The sequence below is a fragment of the Lycium barbarum genome, chromosome 10 (assembly GCF_019175385.1).
Source record: "Lycium barbarum isolate Lr01 chromosome 10, ASM1917538v2, whole genome shotgun sequence".
In the NCBI taxonomy this organism is placed as follows: domain Eukaryota; kingdom Viridiplantae; phylum Streptophyta; class Magnoliopsida; order Solanales; family Solanaceae; genus Lycium; species Lycium barbarum.
In genome coordinates this window covers 121,737,990-121,760,512 of record NC_083346.1, presented here as the reverse complement: position 1 = coordinate 121,760,512, position 22,523 = coordinate 121,737,990, and the positions used below count along the sequence as shown (strand labels likewise).

At 36.1% G+C, this 22,523-nt stretch overlaps 1 protein-coding gene across 4 annotated transcripts; it reads left to right on the top strand.

Moving 5' to 3' along the window:
* The first annotated feature begins 5,066 nt into the window (after positions 1-5,066).
* On the top strand, positions 5,067-21,264 carry LOC132612632 (uncharacterized). Of its 4 annotated transcripts, none has more exons than XM_060326745.1 (18): positions 5,067-5,637; positions 8,024-8,549; positions 9,723-9,974; positions 10,790-10,881; positions 11,510-11,720; positions 12,835-12,992; positions 13,489-13,719; positions 14,044-14,219; positions 14,895-14,988; positions 15,386-15,442; positions 15,530-15,664; positions 15,745-15,810; positions 16,134-16,247; positions 16,983-17,144; positions 17,634-17,762; positions 18,525-18,626; positions 20,244-20,314; positions 20,410-21,264. In XM_060326745.1, the coding sequence occupies exons 1-18, from the start codon at positions 5,140-5,142 to the stop codon at positions 20,756-20,758; spliced, it is 3,423 nt and encodes a 1,140-aa protein (XP_060182728.1). In that variant the 5' UTR covers positions 5,067-5,139; the 3' UTR covers positions 20,759-21,264. The 4 variants fall into 4 exon arrangements, with proteins under 4 accessions (XP_060182728.1, XP_060182727.1, XP_060182730.1 ...); XM_060326744.1 differs by having other exon boundaries at positions 12,811-12,992; XM_060326747.1 differs by lacking the exon at positions 5,067-5,637 and adding an exon at positions 6,112-6,579 and having other exon boundaries at positions 12,811-12,992.
* The last annotated feature ends 1,259 nt before the right edge of the window (positions 21,265-22,523 follow it).

The following is a 22,523-nucleotide window of genomic DNA, read 5'->3' as shown; positions in this document are numbered from 1 at the left end:
ATTCTAACACTTCCCGTCTGGTTTTCTAAGCCCTGAATCATGAACATAGCTTAGTTAGGAGATACGAGGTGTTACATTTCTAAAACCCTCATCTTAAACCCTTGACAAAGACAACAACATCGTCTCTCTCTCTCTCTCTCTCTCTCAACACAATGGATACTCAAGACAACAACGTCTTCAACAAGTCAGACATATGCCGAAAACTCCACCGTTACAGCAAATCCTCAGCACCACAACACCAACACATCATTGCTATTGCAGCTACCACTTGTTCCATTATACAATTCGTATCTTTACCAGATTTTGTTCGTTGAAGTTTAAAAAAATGTACACTGTTAGTCACCATCAAACATTTATTAATCTCTTGTTCTTAGATCTAAAAAGAACTGTCAAACTGTTACACCCCATATCTTAGAACTAAGGTTAGACTCATATCATTAGAGTTTTAGTGGAAACACTGAAGGTTTGAACGTTTTGCGAAAATGGTTGATAGGCCTACTTCGGGCAGCCGTAACTCCTTGATTGGTGGGGAAATTGGGAAAGTACCCTAAATAAAAGTTGTAGTACGTAGAAATACCTTTCTAACAATATAAGGATCAGGCCAATCAGAGGTCGGAGCAAGGAGATATAATCATCTAAATATGGCTAATAGTATGAAACTTAAAATTCTATAGAATCGGCTAAGTTTTCGATACGTCTGCCTTCCAGTCAAATTTCGTGAAAATTCGTTGGGAATTTGAGGAAACTTAAAACATGAAAGTTGTATCCCTTTGAAGTAGATTTCCAACGGTATATTGTGAAGCCCAAACAGAGCTGTGTACAAGAAGTTATTTCCATTTTACCGAACACTGTGCGGAACCGACACCCGGCCCCTCTCAAAGCGCGTGAGGCGCGTGCGATGGCCTCGCATCGCGGGCCGATTGCGTAAGTCTGAGTATTGAGCTGCAGAATATCGCGCGATAGCCCCGCATCGCGGACCCATCGCGTAACAGGTCGGGTTCGGGTCAAAAAGTCGGGATTTCGCGTTTTAAGTTATATTTAAGCTTGGGGTTTATTTCCGTAACACCCCTAGTCACAAAAAATCACCCTAAAGTCAGAGGGAACAAGTCCCAAGCCTCAAGAACCCTCCAAGGTAAGTTTTATCATGATTCTAGATTGAATTCAAGTCCATAATCTCTTTCTAACTTGAGTAAACCCTTTTAATCAATAGAGTTGTGAGTGGAACATTATTGTTGGGCGTGGAAACCCTAGACCTCGTATTCAAGAGGATTGAACGTCAAAAAGGTAATGCTTATACACTCTAATCATTCATAATAGTGAATTGATGAGTTCTTGGGAGAATAGTAAATGAGTTTAATAACGAGAATTACACGAACTATAGTAGGGTTTTGGATTGTTGACTTGAGATTGTTATAATGATATGGGTGATGGAGAATGATGTTAATTACACCTAATTGAGATTATAGAATCACCTAGAAGTAATAGAATGAGAATTGGGTGAAGAAACACCATTAATGGAGATTGTGGAGTTTTATGCCCACTAAGTGTTTGATAAAATGCTTAGATGACCAAAGCATGAATATTTTTGCTAATATAGAATCCCTTTGACTTGTATTGATATAGATCAAAGTTGAAAGGGTTGACGAACATTGTATTACGCTCAAAGGCTGGAATCAAGGTATGTGAGGCTAACTATCTACGTTAGGGAATAATCATGATTCTCCATACGCCTCATTCTTCATACTTGTCAGTAATTTGACTCAAAATATAGTTTAGCCCTAGTTTCATGGTATGGTATAGAACTGTTATCTTATAGGGTTGCAGTTACAGAATTCGTTCATGATTGTCACTTTGAACATCACGAACTCAGCACGTAATCTTTATAGACTTGTGCATTGTTATCACATGAGTCTCAGCCAGTGTATAACCAGTTATTTGCATAAGTCCCATAATTAGAAACAGTTATCATGCTATCAGCTATAGCCAGTTTCAGTCTTGTAAATTGTTAATGTTGAACACCTGTATCTGTATTTTTGGGCCCTAGGCCACAATTTATGCATACATATTGCTTGGGCCTGAGGCCACAGTTTTTGTGCACATTATTTGGGCCCTAGGCCACAGTTATATTTACAGTTTTACAAGTGATTCTTCATCCAGAACAGGGAGTACTTCAGCTTCTTGCTGTCCTGTTTAGTTCAATTTCAGTTTCAGTTCCAGTATTTTATTGCTTCAGTTGCTTTACATACCAGTACAATTCAAATGTGCTGATGTCCCTTTTATTGCTTGGGGGCCTGCATCGCAACGATATACAGGTTGACGACTCAACTATTTAGGAGTGCACGTATCAGCTACTGGTGAGCCCCAAATTCCTTCGGGGCGTTGTCAGCTATCTAGTTAATTCAGTTTATAGACAGTTTTATTATTCAGTACTCTTAGAGGCTTCATAGACACAGTTCAGACAGTCAGATATTTGTTATGTTAGCCTTGTAGACAGTTATACTCAGTCGTCCAGTTGTTTTGGTGTAGCCATGTTGGCTTCTTTCAGATATGTTCATATTGTCTAAGTATTTCCGCATTATGATATTTCAGTCAGACTTTTAGTTAATCAACATGTGTTAGTTTTATTTTATAAATTAGTTATGTTTTGGTATCACATGTTGATTCAGCCAGCCAGTTGGTTCGCTCGGTCACATGCAGTCAGGCACTGGGTGCCGTGTTACGTCCAGGCCCAGGTTCGGGGCGTGACACAAACAGAGAATTTCAACTGAAAAATCTTGTCAAATTCTAAAAGTTGTAGCTTCAAAATCTACACCAAACATTCGAAGTAAACTAAATACTACTATAATTTACTAAACTAAATACTACTATAATTTACACCTGGAATCAACTTCATACACAAAATCTACCGAAAATAACAGAAACTACACCTCCAAAATATGAGTTCCTTTAATTTTTTTCCCTTTTACCATTATCGCTAATTCTAACCCGAGTTTATTAAATATCCAACAGAGCTAAAACTACTTGTATGGTTAGGTTTCGTTTAGTACGAGGGATAAGGGATAATTAATTTCGAAACTAAATTTGAGATAATTTCATCCCATGTTTGGTTGAGATAAAACCGTGATATAACTAGTCTCATAAAGACATTCTTGTTGTTGTTGTTTTCTTGAGTGTCCATTGTGTTTTGGAGAAAGAAAGAGATAATGTTGTTTGATCTCAAACTTTGACTGAGAGGGCAAATTTGATCCCAAACTTTGACGGAGGGCAAATTTAAACTATAAACCATACTTTGAGGGTAAATTTGACCCTTTTCGCTTCTCCATTATACACGAATCTTTTTTAACAAGTTTTGTCCGTTTAAGTTTATAAAAAAATAATAAACACTTTAAGTCACCATCAATATTTAATAACATCTTGTTGTTAGATTTAACGAGAACTGTCACAAAAAAAAACAGAAATTTCCTGCCACATTTAAAAGCTACAATACAAAAAACTGCACCAAATATTCAGCGGAGGTAAAACTGCTTATACTTTTAGGGCCGTTTGGTATGAAGGATAAGGGATAATTAATCTCGGGATTGAATTTGAAATGAGTTTATCCCCACACTGGTTGGGATAAAATGCGATATAACTAATCTAAAATTTGTTATTCCAAGATTGTAGTGTTATTTTTTGTTCATATGGGAGGGTGGAATAATAATATCATAATGTTAATCATCGGTTAACTTGTTCCCCAACCAAACGATCCCTTAAAAAGTTGAAAGGCCCGAAATTTATTTTAAAAGGACTATTTTTGTCATTTTCTTGGTACAAATGTCAGGGGTCGTTTGGTACACAGGGATCCCAGAATTACCTTCAATCAAACAAGGTATAAAATTTATTCCAAACTTGGATATCCCGGGATAACTTAGTGCCTATACCAAACGAACCCTTCAAAATTCTCTAAAACACTCAACAAAGACAACGAACTTCTTCTTTCTCCAAACACAATGAATACTCCAGACAACAACAACAACGTCTTCAACAACAACTCACACATATGTCAACAACTTCTCCAACGTTACAACAAATCTTCAGCACCACAACACCAACACCTCATTGCTATTGCAGCTGCCACTCGTTCCATAATCCGAATCTTTATCAGATTTTGTTCGTTTAAGTTTATAGAAAAATAACTTTTATTTACCATCAAATATTTTGTAATCTCTTGTTGTCAAATTTAACAAGAACTGTCAGAGAGAATTTCAACCAGAAATACAATAAATATCATGTCAAATCTCAAAAATTGCAATTAAAAAAATTTGCACTAGACATTAGAAGTAAACTAAAATAATATAATTTACGCGTAATATCAACATCGTACATCAAAATAAACCAAAAATAACAGAAACTATACCTCCAAATATGTTTTTTTTACCGTTATCGCAAAATCTAAGCTCACTTTATTAAATATCCAACGAGGTAAAACTGCTTATACTTTTAGGGGTCGTTTGGTTTAAGGACTCATTAGTCCCGGGATTATAATCCCGGGACTAATTTATCCCATCTATTAGGATTATTTTATATCATCTAAAAGATGGTATAAAATAATCCCAGTATAAGTGGGTTAAGAAGGTATAAGCTGGGTTATCCCGGCACTAATTTTTATACTATGTTTGGTACAAGATATAAATTTATCTCAGCACTAATTTATACCATATACCAAACATGATATAAAAATTAGTGCTGGGATAACCCAGCTTATACCTTAAACCAAACGACCCCTTAGGGCTCGTTTGGTACGAGGGATAAGGAACAATTAAATTCGAGATTAAATTGGATATGAGTTTATCCCATGTTTGGTTGCGATAAAACTGTAGTATAACTAATCCCAAAATTACAATACTATTATTTAATCCCTCTGGGAGAATAGGATAAAATTTTGAAATAACTAATCCCAAAATAACTAACCGTGGAATAACTTGCTCCCCAACCAAACTACTGTTTAAGGGACTATTTTGAACCTATCCTCAAGCATAAGGGACCATTTTTATCATTTTCTCATCCATTGTGGACTCAAATTTTCTAAAACCCTCCTCTCTTAAACCCTCAACAAAGACAACAAACAACATTGTCTCTCTCTCTCTCCAAAAAAACACAATGGATACTCAAGAAAACAACAACAATGTGTTCAACAACAACTCAGACATAACCCAACAACTTCTCCAACGTTACAGCAAATCTTCAGCACCACAACACCAACATCTTATTGCTATTTCAGCTGCCACTCGTTCCATTATTGAATCTGAGTCATTACCAGTAACCCCTTTTTCTTACTTTGCTGCCACTATTTCCACAATTTTAAATCAAGATTCACTTGACCCACAAGCCTTATCTGCTTTATCTTCATTCTTATCTATTGTTCTTCCTTTAGTTCAAGATATTTCTTCAGATAAAGCTACTGAAGCAATTGGTGTTCTTGTTGGTATTCTTGAAAAACAGCCATTGGAGAATGAGGGTATTTTGGGGACTTCTACTGTGAGATCTTTTGTTAAGTGTTTGGGAATTTTGGTTGGTTTTTGTGATAAGAAAGATTGGGATTCTGTGAAAGTTGGTTTTGAGACACTTGTGAAGTTCTCCATTGATAAGAGACCAAAGGTTTGTTCTTTAATCCACTTAGATTGTACTTATTTGTGCTTTTGATTCATATGTAAATTGTGTGTGTATATAGAGTTTGTGTTGTTTGAGTTATCCTTGTTGGGAAAAAGATTGTATCTTTACATTGATTTGCTTTGGTATGGTTGCTTCACTAGCTATTTAGACTCTCATTGGGCTCAGAAATGACAAAAAAGGGTTCTTGAAAATGTAAATTGAGTTCCATCATACAATCTGAGTCTTTACGAGTAACCCCTTTTTCTTACTTTGCCGCCACAATTTCTCCATTGATAAGAGACCAAAGGTTTGTTCTTTAATCCCTTGTGTGTTTGATTCATATGTAAATTGTGTGTTTATATAGTGTGTGCTTTCCGAGGGTCTTTCGGAAACAGCCGTCCTACCTTGGTAGGAGTAAGGTGTGCGTACACTCTACCCTCCCCAGAGCCCACGATGTGGGATTTCACTGGGTTGTTGTTGTATATAGTGTGTACTTTATTTGAGTTGTGCTTGTTGGAAAAAGATTGTATCTTTACTTTGATTTGTTATGGGATTGCTAAAGTTGAAGTTTCGTTAGTTAATTCTTTCTAGTCCCACTCATTCCATTATTGAATCCGAGTCATTACTAGTAACCCCTTTTTCTTACTTTGCTGCCACAATTTCCACGATTTTAAACCAAGATTCACTTGACCCACAAGCTTTATCTGCTTTATTTTCCTGTTTATCTGTTGTTCTTCCTTTAGTTCAAGATATTTCTTCAGATAAAGCTACTGAAGCAATTGGGGTTCTTGTGGATATTCTTGAAAGGGTGTTTTGGGAACTTCTACTGTGAGGGCATTTGTTAAGTGTTTGGGGATTTTAGTTGGGTTTTGTGATAAGGAAGATTGGGATTCTGTGAAAGTTGGTTTTGAGACACTTGTAAAGTTCTCCATTGATAAGAGACCAAAGGTTTGTTCTTTAATCCATTGAGATTGTATTACTTGTGCTTATATAGAGTAAAAGTTCTCCATTGATAGGTAAATTGTGTGTTTATATAGAGTGTGCTATTTGAGTTATGCTTGTTGGAAAAGGATTGTATCTTTACTTTGATTTGCTATGGGATTGCTAAATTTAAGAATTTGCTTTTTTGGTTTCAAGAATCAATATTAGTTTGATCTCATCATCGACATAACCTGCTTTATTGGCTTTGTTTACTTCGCGAGCTATTTAGACTCTCATTGGATTCAGAAATGATAAAAATGAGTTCTTGAAAATGTAAATTCAGTTCCCTCTTACAATCTGAGTCATTACCATTAACCCCTTCTTGTCACTTTGCTGCCACAATATCCACAATTTTAAATCAAGATTCACTTGGCCCACAAGCCTTATCTGCTTTATCTTCATTTTTATCTATTGTTCTTCCTTTAGTTCAAGATATTTCTTCAGATAAAGCTACTGAAGCAATTGGTGTTCTTGAAAAGGGTGTTTTGGGAACTTCTACTGTTAGATCTTTTGTTAAGTGCTTGGGAATTTTAGTTGGTTTTTGTGATAAGGAAGATTGGGATTCTGTGAAAGTTGGTTTTGAAACACTTGTAAAGTTCTCCATTGATAAGAGACCAAAGGTTTGTTCTTGTACTTACTTGTGCTTTTGATTCATATTAAATTGTGTGTTTATATAGTTTGTTTTATTTGAGTTATGCTTGTTGGAAAAAAATTTGAATCTATACTTTAATTTGCTATGGTAATATTGTGGGTCTTCTTGAAAAGCAGCCATTGGCGAGTGAGAGTGGTTTGGGGACTTCTACTGTGAGGGCTTTCATTAAGTGTTTGGGAATTTTAGTGGGGTTTTGCAATAAGGAAGATTGGGATGCTTAGATGGATGTGCGAACATACTAGAAGAGACAAGATTAGGAATGAAGATATACGGGGCAAGGTGGAAGTAGCCGCTGTGGTGGATAAGATGCGGGAAGCAAGATTGAGATGGTTTGGGCATGTGAAGAGGAGGAGCACAGAAGCCCCAGTGAGGAGGTGTGAGAGGTTGGCGGTGATAGGTTTGAGGAGAGGTATAGGTAGACAAGGAAGAAATGGGGAGGGGTGATTAGACTGGACATGACACTTCTTTAGCTCACTGAGGACATGACACTTCTTCAGCTCACCGAGGACATGACCCTAGATTGGAGAGTATGGAGGTTGAGGATTAGGGTAACCTCACTTGCATATGTCTCCATATAAGCATTTCATTTTGTAACTTTTTGGCTGGACATTGATAGTTTCGTACAGGGTGTTAGTACATCAAGGACTTATGCACGAGAGGCTGGCCTTTTTTGAAAGGATACATTGTCCCATAGTGAAATATAGACAAATGCTAATTGATATGGTTCTGTTGTAATATTAATTGTCTAATTTCTTTCAGGTGAGGAAATGTGCTCAGGATTGTATTCTGACTGTTTTCAAGTCATTTGGTTCGTCTTCTGTGGCTAAGAAGGCTGGTAAAAGAATTTACTCCTTGATAAAAGATAACATGACATTGGCAAGGAAACTAAGTGCTCCAAAGGAAATCAGTGGATCTAAAGATGAGCGTCAAGAGGTGCTTCACTCCCTGAATATCCTGAAGCCTATTATCCCGTACCTTACAGTCAAAGACAATGAGAAGGTACTTGCTCAACTAGTGGAGCTTATGAGTTCCCAGAGCTCAGCATTCACAAGACACATTTTCGATAATATTGGGGCGATATTAGATGCTTCAAGTGTTGAAATCATTCATCTAGATGCTGACAACATTATAAAAGCGCTTGTATCATACATATCCTCTGCGGAGAGCCCTGCTGACAATGTATTGTTTGCCGCAACTTTGGCAAAAAAAATTATTGACAAACTCCATGATGGCGGAATAAGTGTTTGGATTACCTTTTTGCCTTTGGCTGTTGGCTCCATATCAGGTAATTTTATGGTGATGAATTGTACTCCATTTTGGTTGTGTGGTATCTGAATGTTACTCTTCTAGGTCCATTGGTAATATTTGTTAACATTGTCAAAAAAAAAAGGTCCATTGGTAATATGACTCTTTCAGATTTTATGATTAAAGGATTTCGTCCTACTGGCTGGACATGTCGTTTGGTCAGCATTCAGTCCGGTTATCTTATTTCATTTTTTGCTTGAATAAAGCATGTGGTTTTCCGTTTGGTATACTGTTCAGTAAATTTAGCCAGCCGTCTGTTTTTCTCTTTTTGACAGTCTTGAAATTTAATGATTTGATGAAATTGATTATGAATCACGAATCAACAAAAAGCCATGTAGGAGTGTACTTTTCTGGACCTAGCTCGAGCTTTTACCTGTTAGATGACAGACGTGTCTTTGATAACTATAGTATTGATAGGGTACCTCTACAAGACTATAACCATGCCTTTCCCTAGATTTTTTATCACTAGGTCCAAGATTCCATTGCCGATATTTATGCGGGTTCATTCTTTTTTCTTAGACGTTCAATAATTGCTAAAACTACGGGTGCCATACTTTTACATAGTTGAGTTAATTAGGAAATAGATGTTCCTCTTTATTTAGAGAATATGAAGCTTGAGTTCAGTGGATTTCAAGTTGAGAAGAAGCCTTGTAATGTTACTATCTTTGGAAGACAGGTTAATCTATACATAACAGGTAGAACATATCTTTTTTAGTTTCTGGGTGGTTCTCAAATAGTTAACAATATTTTCATAGTGAGACTGATTGATGTCTCTATTAGAGAATAATTTCGGACAGCCAAGTTTACGTTCACCATGAATTTGCTAAGGTTCTCTTCAATATAGTTTCCTTAGCTCTTGTAACAGCCTACGGATCGCTGGCGGTTTAACTTGAAAGGGGTTTGTTGTAAAACTTGCCTTGGGCCACATAGGGAATGGGAGGGGAAAGTTAGGGTTCATGTAAGAGTGAGTTCAGGATTCAACTGCCGAGGTGTCTTTTGAGTTAAAGCCAAAGTGGACAAAACCGTGAGGCCTAAAAGCCTCGACAGTTAGGCCTGGGCCATTACAGTTCTTTATTTTGTGCAATATAACAACTTTATTTCTGTTATTATGTGATGCCGGTGGCTGGTGCTGACATTCTCAATGTTTTTTCAGGTCTTCTTACACATTCAGAAAATATCGCTTTACCGGCTTCAAACATTTTGAAAGAATTGATCAATGCCCATATTGATGGGAAAAAGTTTTTGACCGGTAAAAAGCAGGCAGTGGATGATGAGGCTCTCAGTAGTTCTGAATTTGAAGCAGTGAAAGCTATTTGTTCAGTCTTTGAAAATGTTCTTCTCAACTCTTCTGGATTCCCAAACGACCATTTATTGGCAATCCTGTCTGTTTTGTTCCTTAAATTGGGTAGGTAGACCTTGACAACCCACGATGGAGCTTCCAGTAGTCATTACTTGCCTTGCAAAGTCTTGTGGTCTTACCTAAGAATTCACATCTAAGATGAAATCTCTTTTTTTGTTTTGATTTTTTTTTAAATATTATTATATATATACTTGTTAAAATTTGTTTCTTTCTTGATAAAAAAAATGATGAGATCTCTTCGTTGCTCATGTAGAACAGTAGAAGAGGTCTACATAAACTTTTAATAATTTTGAATCAACCAAGTGTTTAGGCAACAATATGCTTTTTAAATTTTACAGGCATACATAATTCTCACCTGCTGTTTCGCGATACGTGATTTCTGCTTCACTTATAATATTGCGCTTCAGAAATAGTGGACAACAAGAAGTCTTCTCGTGCACTCTTCATCCGGATGTTCTTTCTTCCTTAAGGTGTACTTTGTATGACACATAAAATGTTTTCATCGAAGGCATGTGAACTTTTTTGTGTTCTTTTTTACTAGTTGATACAAAGATAGGAGATAATCTTACATATAAAACTAAATAAATTGTTCAAATGGAGGAGTGCTGCCATTTAATCTAGAAACCTGATGGTGTTCAAATGAAATTTTGTAGGGACAATGATAACTGTATAAATTTTGTCAGATTAACTTTATGGACAAAGATTGCTTTTGAAGCTGTAAAGAGAAGTTTTGTCAGATTAATTTTATGGACAATGAAAACTGTTCAATTTCCATCACCGGTTGATCGGTTGTTATAACTTATATCAATTTTTTCTTTCACAGTTATTTGTTCTTACTGTATTTGGATCTATGTCTCTAGGTGAGGTCTCGGACTTCTGTGCGAAGGGTATAATACTTAAACTCGCTGATTGGATGATTGTTTCTTCTGGTGGTACTTATGATACAAAAAATGTAAGTCCTTCAACGGCCTTTGTTTATGTTACAAGGAGCTCATTGATTCACCTTCTTTGTTGCAATATAAGTAATTTTTTGTTTTGGTTGTTTGATATGGCTGGAAGAGAAGTAGCTGATATATGCTTAACTGCTTGCTCCTGCTCTTTTAATTTTTGAGCGGTGGAAGAGTATCTTAGTCCAATTTTATTTTCTAATTAATTGATAACTCTCTTTCCATTTTGCTTGTGTTCCAATAACTTTACATTGTAGTTAGTAGGTTAGTTCCATTAAGAGGAGGAAGGGGGTAGAGGAGAGAAGTTTATCGACGATTTTGTTTGGATGAAGTGTTGGTATTTTGCTTTTGGTTGTTTGACATGGTTGGAAGAGAGTAAAATAGATATACTTTCTCCTCCACTTTTAGTTCCTATCACAGAAAACTTTCAATTTAAGAACTTCCAAAAGTCCCAAAATCTCAGATTGAATTTGTCCCTTAACTTCTGCATAAAAACTTAAAGATTAAGTTAGAGGTGGAAAATGGATCTCGAAAAAAAAAAGTTCCTTATATTTGATGATATACCGGCTTTTGCTTTCCTTCTCTTTTCCTAATTTTTTGTAATTACTTTTCCTTTCTTTTGTTTTCTTGCAGCTTCAAGAGTGCATAGGATCAGCTATTATTGCTATGGGACCAGAGAAACTGCTTTCCCTGTTACCTATCTCCCTGAATGCAAAGGATTACTCTGTTACAAACACTTGGTTGATTCCTCTTTTATACAAATATATATGTGGATCGTCACTAGGGTTCTTTATGAAGCACGTGGTGCCACTTGCTATTTCCTTCGAACAGGCATCATCAAAAGGTTGGCATATTTTGATACTTCATTAAACTTGGCATAACGTTTATGGTTGTTTTTGTTGTGTCCCAAGTGAAATCCTCAATAATCATTTAGTTCAATCATTTCAGAATATGCACTTGAATTTTTCTCATTATGTTAATATCTTTTAGATGAGTAAGTCTTTCATGTCAGATTCTTGTAGAGTACTGCTAAGGACTGGAATAATACATTATTGTTTTTATTAACTTTTGTATGCAATTTGAATTCGATGGTCTTTGATTTGTTATTTGACGATCTCACTCTGTTTATTGTGTTTCTCATTTCCTTTATGTTTTACTTCCTCTGTCCCAATTTATGTGACACTCTTTCCTTTTTTGTCAGTCCCAAAAAGAATGACTCGTCTCTATATTTAATAGCATGTTAATTTTAAACTTTCCATTTTACACTTAATGAGATGATTTATAGCCACACAAATATTTATGGCTTGTTTTAGCCTACAACAACTTTTTCCTTCCGTTCTTAAACTTCGTGCTTGGTCAAACACCATCACATAAATTGGGATGGAGAGAGTAATATTTCTCTTTTGATTGTTTCTTTTCCTCTTATTTTTAATTCATGTGGTGTAAAATCTTTATCAAAAAAAAAAAATTCTTTATCAAAAAAATTCATGTGGTGTAAATTGGTTTCCATTATTCCTTTAGTAGTGCAGTACTCATAATTTTTTCCTTGTAGTTATAGCAGTTCCCGAATTTTAACTTGTACTTTTGATTAGTGTTTACCTTTGTATGTTTGACTCAATATTTTTTCTGAGAAAGCGTTTGACTCAATGACACAATTTAATACTTTACAGGTAAGCATAGTTTTATCGGAGAAATAGCAACTGTTTCTATGACAATTAAATAGCGAAATATCAATATCTTTTCTCTAATGGTTGAGAGTTGCATTCAAAATGATTCTTTACCGACATTTGGAATTAAGTTTGCTCTTTTTGCCTAGCAACTGTTTCTATGAAAATTAAATAGCGAAATATCAATATCTTTTCTCTAATGGTTGAGAGTTGCATTCAAAATGATTCTTTACCGACATTTGGAATTAAGTTTGCTCTTTTTGCCAGTTAAAAAGTCAGTAATTCGAGAAGAACTGCAGGCTTATGTCCGTGGATGTTGGGGACTATTACCTGCCTTTTGTCGTTGTCCATCCGACCTTCACAAGAATGCCCAAGCTTTGACTACACTTTTGATTCCTTTTCTCAAGGAGGACTCCTTTATGCTTGAAAATATTAAAGAAGCTTTGCAGGTTCAGTCCTTAGTCTTGAAGTTTTTATATGGTATAATAGCACTTTTAGTCCCTCAATTATTGGTATATTATAATCACGACCCTTGTGATTTCTGGCTAAGCATATTGAACCTTTAATTAATTGAAGTGATGCACTTTTAGTCCTTCTGCTTTGGACTTTTCTCAAAATTATTGAATTATCAATTGTTATATTACTTAATTATCCATGTGTAATATTACATTTGTATTATTACTTAATATTCGAGGGTAATATTATTCTAAAAATAATCTAAATATATTAAATTTCCTACATAAATGGTGGATTAAAAAACACACATTTTTGTCAATTGAAGGTTACATGTGTTTAAGTCAGATATCACAAGGACCAAAATTAGAATTCAACAATAATTGAGGGACTAATATTGCCGTTGTCCCTTTTTATATTATTTTACTTCAGGACTTCTTAAACGACCAGCTTTGTTTGGATTTAAGTAATCAGCTGTGTCTTTTCTCATAGGAGCTCGTGAATAAAAATAAAAATGTACTTGCATCTGATAATGTTTCTGGAGGGCTTATCACGGAGAACGAAGATCTAGATTTGGCATTGGAGTTAAAACGCAAATGCTCTTACTCAAAGAAGTCAGCTAGTAAAAATATTAAGGCTTTGGCATCTTGCTCTGAGGAATGGCTCCAGGCTTTAGTAAATGTCTTTTTTAAGTCATCTCCTGAAAATTACCAGCAGTTCAAGGTATGTATCATATTATAGTTGACATAAAATAACGCTGTGCTCTTCTGCTTGTCTTTTGTAGTTTTGTTGCTATTAATCTTTATTTCTGTTTTATTAGATGCAAGAATATATAATATCTTTCCCAATTAATATATTTTATATACACTCAAGGTTGGTGTAATACATCACAAAAGTGGGAAGTGTTGTCTAAAACTGACCTCTCCCTTTTCCTTTTTGTGTATTTTGGACTGTTTGGTTAGAAAGGAAACATACGTGTTCAGAGGAAAATCTAACGTGGTTCCCAATTAATTTTCTTATTTTTTTGAAAAAAATAATAATTCTCAGGCGGCAATAGAGTGCTTGACGTCCATCACTGATTCTTCGATAACCCAAAGGATCTTTACTTCTTCAATGGAGAGAGCCGGGATTACAAATGATATTGGTGAATACAAGAAGCTTGGACTTCATTCAACAGACAATCAAGAAAATAACTCCACTCTTCTTGGGGAAGTAGCTAAGAGGTAATAGCTGTTCGGCTCCGCTTTCTTCAATTTTCTGTGGATTGTTCCTATTCTTTTGATTTGTTGTCTAACTTGCTGTTGTTGTGTGATTGGACAAGTCATACAGAAAAAGTTTATTCTGATGTATATAAGTGTTTCGGTGCTAGAGGCGCAAAGTTCTTACTCCTCTGAAATTGCTTTATTGCTTTCTATTTGATATTATTAGCTACCAATTCGGTTAGTCAAGTAGCCATTTTCTAGGTGAACTTTCTTCACCTTTAGGTACAATTTGACTGTAGTCAGATCTTTAATGAGTTTGCTTGTCATTTTAATCTCCGATTCACGTACTAGAACATTTGTTGCTAACAATCTCCTGTGTGTAGCCAATTCAAACACCACTAACCTCATGCTGCAACTTTTGCAGAGTTTGCTTGTCATTTTAATCTCCGATTCACGTACTAGAACATTTTTTTTAAACAATCTCCTGTCTGTAGCCAACTCAAACACCACTAACCTCATGCTGCAACTTTTGCAGCTTAAAAACCATTTAAGTGAAAGCATTTGAATTTTGTGGCAGTACTAAATGAATGTTTACTTTCACTTAATAGTGACCACCTAAAATGTCATCTGCTGCATGAACAGTGGCCTATTATGTAATAAATGGAACCTTAACCTTTTGCTGCATATTGATAAAAGGTGCATAATCTTGGAGTTGGGATCATGCTTCGTTGAAGGATCTAGTGAGGATCTCATTAAAATCCTCTTTGGTATTGCTATGGATGTTTTGGAGGTAAGTTATAGCCTCTGTTTGACCAAGCTTCCAAAATTTGCTTATTTAGAAAAGTGTTTTTTGTCAGAAATAATTTGGAGAGTAGCAGTTCGTGTTTGACTAATCAATTTGAAAATCACGTTTGCTTATGTTGGAGCAGTAATTTGTGGTTGGCCAAGGTTCCAAAAGTGTTTATGTGGAAAAGCTACCTTTTTATCTTCTGAATAACAGTTTCTGTTACTACTCAAAGCACTTATTTTTTACCTAAAAGCTTGGCCAAACACCTCAACTTTCTAAAATAAGCACTTTTTGACTTTACATAAGCTTGGCCATACAGGACATTAGTCTCAAGTGGCTACAGATGATCTAATTTCTATGACAACCTTTCCTCATAGTAATGTTGATTTTGTGCTTGTAGGCTACTCATGGGGCTGGTCATCTTGAAGCATATCACATTCTAAGTAGAATATTAGAGGTCTGTATTTAGTAGCCATTGGAATTTTTTCTTACCTTCTTTGTGGTGTAATTGCCTGATTGACTCGAGCTTATGTTGTTTTGGCAGAAACATTCCTGGTTTCGCTCTTCACATGTTGAGCAGCTGATGGATTTATTGGCTAGAGTGAAGCCCCCAACTGATACAAAATCACTTTCGAGTCGCTTTGCCTGCTACAAAACCTTGTTGATTGATTCAATACAGGTACGCTATCTATGACCCTTTCTTCTTCGAACAATTCATTCAGCAACTAACACGACTGTGATCCTGTATGCTATTTGCAGGGTAATGACGAGGAAAACACACAGGCCTTTCTCATACTCAATGAGATTATTCTCGCATTAAAGGATGTAAGACCTACATGATTAAGCTAAATAGTGTCCTTAGAAAAAATGATTAAGCTAAATAGTGTAGTACAAGTTGATTGGATAAATGGTTTCTCTAAGTTGCTGCGTGGTTTTAGCATTTTTGTTGCTTCCCATTTTGTTTCATGACTTCCCTTCCTCTTGACTGTCTTCTTTTTAACCAAGTTGTCATATTTTACCAGTGTTCAAATTAGAGGCCTTACTGTGGTTGCTGTATATTTTTTCTTCCTTTCCGTGGATTTTCACTTAGATATTTAGCATTAATAAGATGTTACTTCTTGATAAGGTTAATGACATTTTTGATGCAGTCCACAGAAGAAGGTAGAAAGACAGCATATGATGCCCTTATCGGTCTGTGTTCTAGCTTGAGAGATTCATCATCTGCTAAGTCGAACGAATCTTATAAGAAGTTCGTTGATATGGTTAGTAAATAAATGACTTTGCAACTATTATGTTCTTGCATTGTATGTTTACTGGCATCAAATATGGATGTTCTTGGAAATTCATGAAAGTAGTTATCTCGAGTCTATGCTTTGGTGAAAATGCAATAGACATGGATAGGGCAATAGACACCATATATTTTCTATTATAAGAAACAAAACCTCTTTAATGAAGAGCAATGTGTGAATATGTTGTGGCTTACGTATTGACATCCTGAGATGGAATGTTGATCTCCATGCGTTTCTTTTTTGAGTAAATTGTGTGTTGTTTTGTGCAATGGCTCAAGGGGTTTTGTTAAAAATGGATGCATCAGAATTTCTCTTGGTTTTTGCGCTCTGAAGTGCCCTCTGCTAATTATTGGCAAAATTTTAATGTGTGAGTTGCTTTATTTTGGTCATAGCTTGAGCCTGCCTTACTATGTATAGTGCAGTGCTACTTTATTTTCTCTCAGTTTCTGCTCTAAAATCGTTTAGACTGCTAATGATATTCTTTTCCTTTTGCATCATATCGATATCAATGATACTATCTGTGTTTCCTCCAAAGGTTCCATCTTTAATCAAAAGATGCAACCATTTAGTGGTGCCTTATATTACAGAGAGATCTGCGGGACTATCTTTCGAGCAAAATGACCTGTCTTAATTTTGCCATGTTCTTTTCCCGTGGGCTTAATAATGTTTGAATATGTTTCTGAGGTGAAAGATGCTGACATTATGCAGATTTTAGCTTACCTTTCTGGTGCATCACCGCATATAAAAAGTGGAGCAGTCTCGGCACTCTCTGTTCTGGTTTATAGTGATGCTGATATCTGTCTCTCAGTCCCTGATTTGGTCCCTTCGATTCTGACTCTGCTGCAGAGTAAAGATGTCGAAGTTACAAAAGTAAGCATGCTCTATCCATGACAAGATACTGTGGGGTGTCAAATAGGTGGGTTGGGTTGAATTTGAGCAGGATAAAACGGGTTGAGTTAATAGACCCCCCAAAAGTCACTTGGGCTGAAATGGGCTAAAAAGTGGGTCATGAGCCAACCCGCCCAAGTCTTACTAAGTTTTAATTTCTTTGTTTGTTCTTTATAATTTTTAGTACCTAATAAAACTATTTTTTTCCTTTATTATGGCTATATATAACATATCTAATATTAAAAAAAAAAATCTTTTTGAAAATCTTTTGACAAGATTTCTCATGGGTCAATTTGGGTACATTCCATCCCATTTTTTTGATGGGCTGAAATGGGTTAAGCTAATAAATGGATGGGTCAATGACCAACCCAGACTTGGGACTGGTTGGGCTGGTCGTTTTCATGGGCCAATTTTGCCACCCTTACAAGGTACTATTCTATTTTTTGATGCTTATGAACTTGCTATTTGTAGGCTGTTCTGGGATTTGTTAAAGTATTCGTATCTAGTATTCAAGCAAAGGACCTGCATAATTTGCTCTCAGACATTGTCAACGGAGTTCTACCTTGGTCATCTGTGTCACGCCATCATTTTAGATCAAAGGTTTGTGACGATTCTTTGGTTGGACGTGAGACTAGCTATGCATTTATAAAGCATGACAGCACATAATCTTGCTCAAAATATGCTGTACTTTTGAGTTCTTGCACCGGATCTGGCCCCCTTTTGTTTTGTTATTAGCTAAAGGCACCTGAAATTGACGCAATCTGCATTATTGCAGTATACAATATACACAAACCATAATTTGATACCTTATTGATTCTTCTAGTTGCAAGCTTGCTTTATATCTGCAATTTACTGATTTTCTTGTACTAGCTGTTTCTTTTCGTCTCCTGAAAAGTTTTGAAGAGGTAGAACTTGTTGAGAAACAATATCATGTTGAAGTCACATCATGGTTTTCTTTCTACAAGAGAACTAATTTGTAAGGCAACCCTATTTTTACTTAACCAAATAAAATTTGTAAGGCAACCCTATTTTTTTAATCAAAAAAGGTTGATCATTGGTTTTGGGTAAGATGCCAATAGAAAGCCAATTGACACATTATGATATTCTCACTCTTCTGGACAAATTGGGTAACTCTTTTCACTCTTGTATGCTTTGCTCCTCCAAGATACTTTACTTGTCCGCTTTAGCTCATATAAGAGAATTTGTGTCGGCTCAGATCCCTTAGGGATTGAACTAAGGTTTTGCTGACATACCTGTCAGTATCTGTTCCCTTCTTTTTACTTAAGTAAGATGTTCATATACTTTTGAAAGATGTGTTATGTCTGTTTTTGAATAAGTCAATGTTTCTGTGCCATCTGAAAGGTCATAGTCATCGTGGAGATCTTGATGAGGAAGTGTGGAGTTGCTGCAGTCAAGTCGGTTGCAGCTGAGAAGTACAAAAATTTCCTTAAGACAGTCTCAGAGGTATGTTTCTCATTTAGACATATGGCCAATGCGTAGTCAAGATTTTCAGTTATATGGATCTTTTGGCAAGCCTTGGCGGATCCACGATTTTCACTAAGGGAGTTTGAAAAATAAAAATGTAGTGCCTGGGATGTGAACCTGGAACCTCAAGGTGAATTTTGAACCCCCTAAACCACTAAGCAAACTTCTAGTCTTGTGTTCAAGGGGATTCAAAATCTATATGATCATAAAAAAAAAAATACCTTACATATACAATGTAATTTTTTGCCGAGGGGGTCCGGGTGAACACCCTCCTGCCCCCTTAGATCCGCCCCTGTTGGCAAATGCTATTAGTTTTTGGTGAGACAGACACGTATGACTGCATGATTGATCATGCGTTTGAAAGTAGGAAAAGGGCCAAATTTACCCTCCAAGTATAGTTTATAGTTTAAGTTAGCCCTCCGTCAAAGTTTAAGGTCAAATTTGCCCTTTCCGTCAGCATACTTGTTAAAATTGCCCTTATTATGGATGGAAGTGTGACTAGGACTCCTCATCCGTCCACATAGGCGCCATGTGTAAATATATTTGTTTTGTCTTTAAATCATGTGTGTTATTGTGAAAACATAAATGGGTCTCCTTAGAGAATCAGTTGCAGAGTAACACTAACTGATTGGTGTTAGAAAACAAAATTTTACTTATATCTATAAATTAAAAATAACAGGGCTTGGAAGATGTGTCCCTGAAGGCAGAAACAGCGCAGCAATTTAATTCCACTCTTCAACTTTCATTATTTTAGAACTATCTATTTTTTTTTTTGCCTTCTCTTTAATCTTGTTTTCACGCTTGTGCTGGCTGGACCTACCCTCGCCGGGAAACGTCAATGGCAACCACAAACGGCAACTCTAACGAAGCTTCACCACGATGGACCTGATCATCCCATTGTTCCTCCTTCGTCACTGCCAAGAACTCTGCAAGCGACCAGTCGCTGTGAGACCACCAAATCTCGTCGGAAATTATCACCATGCCGGCGGCCATGGACAAATCGAAGCAATGAAAGTGTGTACAGAAGGAAACTGTAGTAGTAATGTCGAAAGCGAGAACAATATTACTAGTATTAGTGGTGGTGATGGACAATTGGGTGGAAGGGTAATGGCTGTGGTGGGAGTGAAGAGTTGCTGACGTGGGCTTTGGTTAAGGTCGCTCAGCCTGAAGATCATGATATGTTCTTGATTCGTATTCTGGTAAAAATTATGCTAAAAGTTGAACAATCTGATATAAGAATTAAGAAGACCCATTATGTTTTTACACTAACACTAACATGATTTAAAGAAAAAACAAATTTATTTACACATGGCGCCTATGTGGAAGGATGAGGAGTTCTAGTCAGATGAGGAGTTCTAGTCACACTTCTATCCAAAATAAGGGCAATTTTAACAAGTATGCTGACGGAAGGGGCAAATTTGACTCCAAACTTTGACGGAGGGCAAATTTAACTATAAACCATACGTAGAGGGTAAATTTGACCCTTTTCCCTTGAAAGTATAGTGCCTGAACTATGATATCAAGTGTTCCGTTCATCATATTGAGATGTCATGTTATGCTCTAAATGTTTCCGTTCGCTGGTTTCTTTTGCCACAGAATCGCCATGGCAAATCAAGCTCTAAAGAAGATGGTACCAGTGAGACGGAATCAACTCCTTCGGATTCAAGGTTCGATCCTTGTGCTCATTTCACAGATCTTTTGCTTCTTTCAGATACTTTGTGGAGAAAGAAATTTGATTTAATCTATTAACATCTCCTTATAGGCAGCATAAAAGGAAGGATAGAGAATCTAGTGATTCACGCCGGGAAAAAGATTCCAGGGGGCCTCACAAAAGGAAGAAATATGAGGAAGAAAAAGATTCATCCTCAAATTCTGCTGGCAGGAAGCCGATTAAAAGGAGAGAATTCGGTAATCGCAAACAGGAAGGCGATAAAGCACCACCGCAGAAGAGAGATAACGGAGGCAAATTAAAGAGGGGCTTCCCGGGAAAGGGAAATATGGAAAGACGAAAATGGCCAGCTAATGATGTACGAGGTTCACGTGCTGCATCTATACCATCAAAGCACAAAGGGGGTCAGAATAGACGACAGAAAACTAACAAAAACAGCTAGCAAACATACTGACCTTGAAAAAGGAAACAGTTTGCAAGATCCCTCGCATATAGAATGGAAGAACTTGGAGATGAAGAACAAATTCTTATATCAAAAGTAGACGGAAATGATGCATGGCTTCTCCTCGGAAGATGGATTCTTGACATCGTAACAGTTGCTGCTGTCGGAAGATTTCAACAATATGTCGATGCACAAATTATACTTCATATGGTGCAATTTTGGCTTATGTACCATCTGTTCCTAAGTTCTGCTCTGAGAACTTGGTGGCAATCAAGTTTTGTATTTATTAGGCAGTTTTGGACTAACTTATAAGATGACAATCTTATATATGTACTTGTATCTCCCAGTTGTAGCTGGGAACATAATGGCTTTTTATATTAAGACATGACATAGCTATTTCACTGTCTAGAAATGATATTGAATGGGGTGAGACACTATTTTTGAAATATTGTATATTCTTGGACTTGTCACCTTTGTGTTATTGACCATATTTTAATTTCATTCCAGCTTATTTGACCCATACTTTATATCAAAGATGAAATCACTTAAGTTTTTATTTTGCCCTTAATATCAAGTGTTCTTTAAAGTAAGCAATATTGATTATATAACATAGAAAATATATATTTTAAGAGCTCAAACAAGTGATTATTGGTTGATATTATAATTGTTTAAATACCAATAACATTAGCTTTGCTTTGTTCTTAAATAGTGTGTGTATTTATTAAAGAGTGACGACGGTAAGTTAGTAAAAAACACTTTTTATTTATGAATTTTAACGGGCGTGCAAAAAGAAAACAACAACAACAACAGCCCAGTGAAATCTCACATCTTGGGGTCTGGGGAGGGTATAATGTACGCAGACCTTACTCCTACCAAGGTAGGATGGCTGTTTCCGAGAGACCCTCGGCTCAATAGAAGCATAAAAAGGGGGTCAGATAAGGTTAAAAGATTTAACACGATATTGCAATGAAATAATGCAAGCGACACAGTAAAACAGGATAATCAAGGAATTCAAAGCGATATGGAAATGCAAATCACGAAAGCGGCACAGATAAAATAGAGTAATCAAAGTACAGAAAGTAGCAAATAATAACATAAATCAAAGCACAAGAAATTATAATGCGCTAATGCGCCTACTAATAAGGAAAGATAACGAGACTTATATACTAGCCTTCTACCCTAATGTGGGTCCTCCACACCTTCCTATCTAAGGTCATGTCCTCGGTAAGCTGTAACTGCGTCATGTCCTGTCTAATCACCTCTCCCCAATATTTCTTTGGCCTACCCCTACCTCTTCTGAAACCATCCATGGCTAATTGAGATGAACTCTAGATGATAATAATTTAATTGATTTAAATACATGCTACTAATAAATACTTAAATTCGGAAATCTTTCGAATAAAAAATTTCTTGCCTTTACTACTAAATGCACTAGACATTTTTCATTCATTTCAAGTACGATAGAGTTTTTTCACCATTAATGAAGTCATAATTCTCTACTGCATGTGGTAGAAGTTGAACAACCCGTAGTACCAACTTACTGATCCGCATAGTTCTAGCTCAAATCTAAAATACCAAATCACATATATAAAACTAATCCAATATGATTGATTATAATAAAACATTTCTAACAATCAAAATGCTAAATTACCGATCTGAGATTTTCCAAACTTATATACTATGTGCTTAGGCTTGCATACACTTAACTAAAAAGGATATTGTCTCTATCCCATAATAAGTGTCACTTTAGGAAATCAAGATAAAA

Coding starts and splice junctions, on each gene's coding strand:
- LOC132612632 (XM_060326744.1), top strand. CDS start 5,140: ATGGATACTCAAGAAAACAACAACAATGTGTTCAACAACAACTCAGAC. Junction 11,721..12,810: donor CGAACAGGCATCATCAAAAG/GTTGGCATATTT, acceptor TCTTTTTGCCAG/TTAAAAAGTCAGTAATTCGA. Junction 17,763..18,524: donor GCCATCATTTTAGATCAAAG/GTTTGTGACGAT, acceptor GCCATCTGAAAG/GTCATAGTCATCGTGGAGAT.